Source organism: Oryx dammah, unplaced genomic scaffold (assembly GCF_014754425.2).
Source record: "Oryx dammah isolate SB20612 unplaced genomic scaffold, SCBI_Odam_1.1 HiC_scaffold_12, whole genome shotgun sequence".
In the NCBI taxonomy this organism is placed as follows: domain Eukaryota; kingdom Metazoa; phylum Chordata; class Mammalia; order Artiodactyla; family Bovidae; genus Oryx; species Oryx dammah.
The window spans coordinates 68,665,932-68,674,753 of NW_024070196.1; the positions used below are offsets into that span (position 1 = coordinate 68,665,932).

Sequence of the window (8,822 nt, forward strand, 5' to 3'; positions counted from 1 at the left end):
ATGGCAGGAGACAGACTCACTGCTGAGGGTTGGGGAGCCGGGCAGCCCTGACCCAGGCCATGACCGCTCTGTTGCCCACAGAGTTCCAAGGTCCCCCTGCAAGTCTGAACCCGAGGGTCTGCAGGAGAGCTTCACCCTGATGGGCCACACCCAGCCTCCTTGCGCTAGACAGTCTAACTCTATATTTGCAAAGTATTTCTGTAAACAGATGCACATCTCTGTATTTATTTATGTCTGTATTTATTGGCTTGTGAGAAGTCAGGCACAAAACCAGATTATCTTGAAAGAATGAACCATGGCAATTACCCATACAATGATTGCAGAAAAAAATTGTATTTGCAAGTCGGACATGACTGAGCGACTTCACTTTTACTTTTGACTTTCATGCATTGGAGAAGGAAATGGCAACCCACTCCAGCGTTCTTGCCTGCCTGGTGGGCTGCCGTCTATGGGGTCACACAGAGTCGGATACGGCTGAAGTGACTTAGCAAAAAAACAAAAATGTTTTAAGGTCTAAAGTTGAGCTGGAAGGGAGCTTAATTAGAATGATCTTCTCCAACCCTTTTGGCTCACACAAGAGAAACCATTTCAGACTCAGACATGCCAAGGTTAATACAGCACCTCCAGAGCTAACTCTTGGACACAGATTCTTCAGTGGGGCTTGGTGGACGGGGAAGCCTTTGTTCTCTATTCTCCTTGCAGAGACTATTTCTAGGTGACTTTCCTAGTCCTTGCAAGTGGCCCTGCTAACCATGGCTTCGGGTGTGTCTAATGATTAAATATCGCTCCTTAAATTGCTTTGTTTTGTTTCCCAGGAGGCGCCCATCTTTCCGGTTGGTTGAGAAAACTGGGCGGTCTGGTCCGGGTCCAGCGGCCGCGCCCCTTCTGAGCAGGCGGGCAGATAACAGCTGACTGCTCACGTGACTGTCCCAGCTCCCAGCCCCGTTCCCCTGTCCCAGGCCGGGGTGGGTAGTTTCAGGGGCTCCTTCTGGGAGGGGTACCAGGTAGGCACCCCAGCCGTGCCTGTCTACCGCGGGACCGGCCGAGGGCATACAGACTGGCGTGGCTGGACAGATCAGCAGTCAGACGTTCTGCACCGCCGTCCAGGGCTCTTCGGGCGGCGGGGAAAGTGTGGCTGGCCGCCCCCGCCCCCGCCTCCAGGAAGGCCTGCGCTGCTCTGCCCTTCCTTCCCCTGGTCTTTGGCCTCCCTTTCCCCTCAGCTATAGACCTTCTCCCTTCCTCTCCGCTGACTTAGCAGTGTGCCGCCGGGTGTGGAGGGATTAATCAGTGACAGGAAGCTGCCTCTTTGGAGCAGTGACCGCTGTGGTCAGGAGAGCCTCTCTCTACCCGGCCAGCCCTAGGAGCCTGTCCCACTCCCCGCCTGCTGTCCACCCCCTGCTCCTGCCATGGGGCACCTCGGGGCCCTCCTCTTCCTGCTGGGGGGCCTGGGAGCGCTAGCCCACACCTGCGGTGAGTAACTGGATCTAACCTGGAGAGAGGACCATCTTGTCCTAGCCCCTCATTATACAAGGGGGGAAACTGAGGCTCGGATGTGTGTTGGGGGGTGACTTAGCCGCCCCTCGGGGCTCCCACGGTGGTTTGGACTTCCCTGAACCTCAACACGTTTAGCGCGCTGTGTTGAGATGAACTATATGTCTGACTTGCTACCAGACAAGGTCGCTTCCATGACATCAGTCATTTGTTGATTCATTCATTCAGTACATGTTGACCGAGTCTTTGCTATGCCAGGTGTGGGACTAGGCTTTGGGGAAAAAACAGGGAGCAAGAAAGGGGTCCCAGCCCTGCCCCAGCTAGATAGAGCTTCCGTTCTAGTGAAAGGGACAATGGTCAAGAGGTGAGTCAATGCTGGGCTTGGGAGCTGTGGCCAAAGGAAGCCCCTGGCCTGGAGGGAGAGAGCTGGGCACCACCAATTCAGGGAGAAAGGGTGGAATTTCTGAGGACCAGGAGGCGCAGGAACTGAGACCCAGAGGAAAAGGCGCTGGTGTCGGTGAGGAGTGTGGGGGGCAGGGGGCACCCCAGACAGAGGGAAAGTGAGCAGGTGGAGACCTGGGGTGTGAGGATGGCAAGGCATTAGCTTTGCACTCTGTATCCAGGGGCCTGCCTGCTCCCCCAGGGGCCTCTCAGGGCCTGTCTAGGAGTCAGAGCACACAGGCTCAGGGCTGCTGAAGCCCTGGAGCCCCGCAGGAAACAGAGGCAGGAAGGGAGGCACCCACCAGTGGGATTTCTTGTGACCCATGGAGAAACCTAGAGGCAGGCTCACTTGTGTCCAGGTGACAGATGAAGGGGTCAAGGGTCATAGGGACCTGGTGACCTGCCTGCCCAAGGCACCGTGGCTTTCCAGGACTTTGCTGGAACTTGGTTCTCAGAACTCCAGGTCAGGATCTTCCCTGGGCACCAGGAGTCTCTGACCCCTCAAGCCCTTGGCTCTTGGTTCCTGTCCAGACAGTCCCCAGGGTATGAGCCTTTCAACAATTCGTCCATAGGCTTGACCCCTTTAGAGTGCTTAGGCTGGGTTTGGGGGTACAGCCCACTGCTGCCAGGCTATTTAGTCGCCCCCAGTCTCATTCCCTCACTTGTAAAAGGGGTTGAAAATGCTCCCTGGCCTTCCTCCTGGTGTGACGCAAGCATTTCTGCTCTGCCAGCTTCAAGCCCCGTTTGGTTGTGAATATGACAGGGATGCCCATTGTCAGAGCCAGTCCTCACTGGCAGAGCTGGGTGGCCCTGTGAACCCCAGGCCCAGAGGGCAGCGCGCTCACCCAGGCTCACTTTTATTACCCCGGGGGGAATCTGCCCAGCTCCTTCCTGCTGAGACTGAATCAGGTTTACCTGCCTCTCTTTAGAGCACCAGCTTCTCTTCCCCTCTCTCTAAGCCCAGAGCTGACTCACCCACTGGAGGTCCGAGCCCTGGCTCAGGGCAGGGGCTCCCTCTCTGGTTTGAAGAAGAGGGAGAGGAAAAGAGAACTGTGGAAGGATGGATAAGCAGACAGACTGGCTGAGAAATGGAGAGAATGAGACAGATCCAGAGACAGAGAGAGAGAAATTCCTACAGAAATGGAGGTGGACACACAGAAAGCCGCAGAGAAAGAGCAAGGAAAAGAGAAGCACCCTCCCCTCCAGTTCCTTTGCTCCATTCTTGGGGGTGGGGGATTGGGGGGGTAGCTGCCCAGCAGCTGGAATCCCCACTGCAATTAAGAGGAAAGAAAGTGAAACCGAAGTCGCTCAGTCGTGTCTTTTGCAACCCCATGGACTGTAGCCCGCCAGGCTCTTCTGTCCATGGAATTCTCCTGGCAGGAATACTGGAGTGGGTTGCCATTCCCCTCCTCCGGGGGATCTTCCTGACCCAGGGATGGAACCCAGGTCTCCTGCATTGCAGGCAGATGCTTTACCCACTGAGCCACCATTAACCAATTAGGAGGAAGTAGCCGGGAAAAGTCCAAGGCCACCTCCTCAGCCCAGGTCCCCTCCCTGAGGGAGGCCGGCTCCTGTCTGCTGGAGCTGGGAAATACCCCTGAGGCTTCTGCTTCCCTCCTGGGTGAATCCCGAAGCACACAGATGAATGGCTGCAGACAATGACACTGGCTTTCCAGCAGTTTAGCTCACAACCTCAGGTCCTTCTCACCTAAACTCAGGCAGCAGGAAAAGCATTATTCTGAGATCTGCCCCTAGGGAAGTTCACCAAACAGCCCCAGTGAGCCTACAGTGTTGTTTTCTTTCTTTTTTTTTTTTTGTAATTGGAATATAGTTGATGATGTACAATGTTGTGTTAATTTCTGCTGTACAGTGAAGTTGATGAGTTATATGTATACCTATGTCCACTTTTTTAAAAGATTATTTTCCCATATAGATCATTACAGAGTATTGAGTAAAGTTCCCTGCGCTATACAGTAGGTCTTTACTTAGTTATCTGTTTTATATATAGAGAGAGTAGTATGTACTTGGGGTTCCCTGCTCAGATGGTAAAGAATCTGCCTGCGGTGCATGAGACTTGGGGGAGATCCCTGGGTTAGGAAGATCCCCTAGAGAAGGGAATGGCAACCCACTCCAGTATTCTTGCCTGGAGAATCCCAGGGACAGAGGAGCCTGGCAGGCTACCGTCCATGGGGTTGCAAAGGGTTGGACATGACTGAGCGACTAACATTTTCATTTTTTCAGTGTGCACGTCAGTCCCAATCTTCCAGTTTATCCCTCTCTCCCCTTTTCCCACGGTAACTGTAGTTTTGTTTTCTACATCTGTGAGTCTATTTATATTTTAAAAACTGGATCTTTAACCTGTTCCCACGTGGGCCGAAGTTTCTGTAAATAGGTGGGACACGCCCACAGCTTTGAACTTCTGTTTCCTCTTTGCTCCCAGCACCTACATCCAAGGCAGGGCTGGCGTGAGGACCAAGAGGGCTGGGGCGCAGTGCCTGGGGAATCCCCTGTCCCTTGCCAGTCTCTGATGAGCAGAGTGGCTGTCTGGTACCCGCTTCTTCTGCCCTGGGCCCACCACCTCTTTCCTGGCCCACTCCAGCCACTCTTTCCAGCTGCCGGCTGCCTCTTGTTAAAACCAGATTCCCCCAAACGAGTCGGGTGTGTGGCCGGTGGCCATAAAGGTAGGGATGTTTATTCCCTGGAAAAGACCTTGGTAAGATGCCGCTGGTGGCCGGGCCCTGCCCCCTCACTTGGCCTCTTCTCTTTCCTAAGAGATAACCGAGGTGGACAGCACGCTGGTGGAGAGGCTGGGCCAGCGCCTCTTGCCGTGGATGGACCGGCTCTCCCCGGAGCAGCTGAACCCCAGTATCTACGTGGGCCTGCGCCTCTCGAGCCTGCAGGCTGGGGCCAAGGAAGCCCACTACCTGCACAGCCTCAAGCTCAGCTACCAGCAGAGCCTCCTGAGGTCCGGCCATGCTCTCTCCTCCTTTCTCCCGGGCTGCCCCTCATCCTAGGAGGCAGGAGACCCGCGCTGCGGTTTGGGCCTGTCGCTGCTTTGTTGGGAGACCTTAGGGCAAGTTTCACCTCCTCTGGGCCTCTCTCCGTCCGCGGGGTGGGGTTGGTCTGACGGGACTGGAGACACCAATCCAGGGCCCTCATGCGGCCTCTGTACCGCCCCCTGCCTGACTGAGGCAGACATCACTAATCCATGGCCGCACTCTTTCACACTGAGCCCAGCGGCAGCATCGGACTATCTGCGCTCCCTTTCCAGGGGCTGTTAAGGCGGGTGGGGCTTGTCCTGAGGTCCCGCATGGGAGTTTGATTGAGGGGCGAAGGGACAGGACCACCAGAGAGCGTCTCGTGCTTGGACTCCCTCTTGGGAAGTGGACGCAGGGCGAGGAGAGGAAGAAAGGGAGGCTGCAGGGGAAGCGTGGCCACAATGGCGGGGCAGACAGGTCACTTGGACTCAAGAGCTCTCAGAGTTTGTCCTTGAGTTCAACTTGACATCTTTATGAAATATGTGTGACGTACACCTCACAACTTACATCGCTGACTACATCTGCTTCTGGCAGGTCTCAGAAACTTTCCAACCACTAGGATTTTTTTCCCCTAGTTTGTCATATTGGCAGGGAGAGCGCCCCAAGGCAAGCTTACCAGGAAGGCCCTTTCTCACAAAAGTTTTGTTACCTGGCTTGGTCCTAGGCCCGCCTCCAGCAAGGACGGCAATGACTCCGAGGCCAAGCCCTCCATGGGCCAGCTGGCCCTCTACCTGCTGGCTCTCCGGGCCAACTGCGAGTTCGTCGGAGGCCGCAAGGGGGACAGGCTGGTCTCCCAGCTGAAGCGGTTCCTGGAGGACGAGAAGGTGGCCATCGGTGAGGAGGCGCGGGCTGCCAGGGGCGGGGAGGGTGCATCGGCCAGCATTGTGGAACGTCCACTTCAGAGCTTTGGGTTTTCTCCTCAGGCCTCTTTCCTGCCCTCCGCTCTGCCTGTCTTGATGTTCATCGAGAAGGCTTGGGCCTGCTCCAGGAGGCCTCCTTAATCAAGCCTTTCTTGCACCCCGCATGCATTCTATTGGCAAGTCCTGCTGCTCAGCCACCAAGCTTGGTCTGATTATCCTCCTCTGGACAGCTGCCCGGCCTCATTACTCCTTAGCCTCCCGCTTCTTCTCCTGCCTCCTGACTCAACCTGGCCCACACAGAGTGAGCATTTAAAGTATAAACTTAGGGACTGCCCCAGCAGCCCAGCAGTTAAAACTCCACTTTCCAATAGAGGAGGCGCATAATCACTGCAGATGGTGATTGCAGCCATGAAATTAAAAGACACTTACTCCTTGGAAAGAAAGTTATGACCAACCTAGATAGCATATTAAAAAGCAGAGACATTACTTTGTCAACAAAGGTCCGTCTGGTCAAGGCTATGGTTTTTCCAGTGGTCATGTATGGTTGTGAGAGTTGGACTGTGAAGAAGGCTGAGTGCCGAAGAATTGATGCTTTTGAACTGTGGTGTTGGAGAAGACCCTTGGACTGCAAGGAGATCCAACCAGTCCATCCTAAAGGAGATCAGTCCTGAGTGTTCTTTGGAAGGAATGATGCTGAAGCTGAAACTCCAATACTTTGGCCACCTCATGCAAAGGGTTGACTCATTGGAAAAGACCCTGATGCTGGGAGGGATTGGGGGCAGGAGGAGAAGGGGACGACAGAGGATAAGATGGCTGGATGGCATCACCGACTCAATGAACATGAGTTTGAGTGAACTCAGGGAGTTGGTGATGGACAGGGAGGCCTGGCGTGCTTCGATTCATGGGGTCTCAAAGAGTCGGACATGACTGAGCGACTGAACTGAACTGAGAAACTAAGGTCTCTCACACGAGGTGTGGCAAAAAAAAAAAAATTTTTTTTTAATAAAATAAATATACATTTGATCCTGTTAGCGCTGCATAAACCCTGCAGGAGCTGCTCACTGCTGTGCTCGCAGCCCTCAGGCCCAGTCTGTCTGCCCATTTCTCCTCTGCAGACCCTGCCCACCCACTCATCCGCCCCTCCGTGGGCTCCGGCCATATCTCTCAGCTCACCTCGCAAACCAGGGTCTTGACAGATCCAGGGAACCCCCTATCTGGAAGGTTTCCTTCCTCTTCTAGCTCACTCCTATAGGCCTCCGCCTCCCTCCCTTCCTCCCCTGGGTCACTGCCGCAGAGAATCCTGCCCCGGCTCCCCAGCTATTCAGAGACCTCTGTTATTGAGCCCCTTGGACCTCGGTCCACAATTCAGTTATAATCATGGTCTCGTGAGCGTGGCAGCCAGCCCTCTCAGCAGCTCAGAATTCACAGAGAGAATTCAGGTGGGAGAGCAACTACCTGGCCCTGAGGCAGAGGCGAGGTTGTGCCCACACACCACCAGCAGAGGGCAGCACTCAGCATTTCCTCCCTCCCCAGGCAGACCCCACCCCACTGCAGTTCAGTTCAGTTCAGTCGCTCAGTCGTGTCCCGACTCTTTGTGACCCAATGGACTGCAGCACGCCAGGCTTCCCTGTCCATCAACAACTCCTGGAGTTTAGTCAGACTCATGTCCATTGGGTCAGTGATGCCATCCAGCCATCTCATCCTCTGTCGTCCCCTTTTCCTCCCATCTTCAATCTTTCCCAGCATCAGGGTCTTTTCAAATGAGTCAGTTCTTTCGCATCAGGTGGCCAAAGTATTGGAGTTTCAGCTTCAGCATGCGTCCTTCCAATGAATATTCAGGACTGATCTCCTCTAGGATGGACTGGTTGGATCTCCGTGCAGTCCAAGGGTCTTCTCCCACACCACAGTTTAAAAGCATCAGTTCTTCAGTGCTCAGCTTTCTTTACAGAAACCACCACAACCCCCAGGGAAATCTGCTTTCCTATGGCTTCTAAGAAAAACTGCCACACCAGATTTCTACTTGGACACCCAAAAAGTTAAAGTGGCTTGATAAACAACACAGGCTGATTTCTTCCCTAAAGAAGCAGCAATCGATCTCACCCAGACTTGTTATTCCCCTGCCTCTGGGGGCCCAGGGAGAAGGCAAACTTTTGTTCAGAAAATGAGAACAGCCAGCCGCCTACTGACATGTCACTGCCTGGGCTGGGTTTGAGCAAGTCCTCAGCTAGCACTGCCTGGCCTGTCATCAGTGTTCACACCTCCAGGCACAGCGCCTGACACTCAGTGGCGTCTCAGCAAGTATGTGTCAAAGGGGGTGAAGAAAAGAAGGGTCCCTGATAGCTCAGTTGATAAAGAATCCGCCTGCAATGCAGGAGACCCCGGTTCAATCCCTGGGTTGGGAAGATCCCTGGAGAAGGGAAAGGCTACCCACTCCAGTATTCTGGCCTGGAGAATTCCATGGAGGGTATAGTCTATGGGGTTGCAGAGTCGGACACGACTGAGCGACTTTTACTTTCACCACCCAAAGGAGGGTGTCGGGAAGCTGGTGCTGGCGGGGGGCTGGTTGCTGGGAGGGGCAAGCATGACGCTCCCACCCCGTGGTTTTCTCGCTCCCAGGGCACAACCACCAGGGCCACCCCCGCACCAGCTACTACCAGTACGGCCTGGGCATCCTGGCCCTGTGTGTCCACCAGAAGCGAGTCCACGACAGTGTGGTGGGCAAGCTCCTGTACGCCGTGGAACACGAGCCACCTCTCCTGCAGGACCACTTCTCTGTAGGTGAGTGGGCCGCACCTGAAGGCCAGGCTGGCACCCCTGCAGCCACTGGCCCCAGGCTCACCTTTCCTTGGGACCCCTCCTCTCGGGTCCATTAGGAGGCGGAATGGTGAGGGCTCATTGTGGTGCAGGGGCTGTGAGTCAATGCTCCTGCCCCCATCCTCCACCACACTCTTACTGCAGGTCACCCCGGACAGCTCAGCTGGCCTTTCTAGCT

General features: G+C 54.9%; 1 protein-coding gene across 2 annotated transcripts in view; it reads left to right on the forward strand.

Annotated features, from left to right (window-relative positions):
- Positions 1-942: 942 nt before the first annotated feature.
- Positions 943-8,822, forward strand: part of TCN2 (transcobalamin 2) — a 32,661-nt gene continuing 24,781 nt past the window's right edge. Inside the window, exons 1-4 of one of the 2 annotated variants that reach the window (XM_040251126.1) lie at positions 943-1,470; positions 4,705-4,897; positions 5,635-5,804; positions 8,447-8,608. In XM_040251126.1, the coding sequence (XP_040107060.1) occupies positions 1,407-1,470; positions 4,705-4,897; positions 5,635-5,804; positions 8,447-8,608 (589 nt within the window). In that variant the 5' untranslated portion in view covers positions 943-1,406. The remainder of the gene's footprint in view (positions 1,471-4,704; positions 4,898-5,634; positions 5,805-8,446; positions 8,609-8,822) is intronic. The other variant, XR_005722991.1, reaches the window with a different exon arrangement.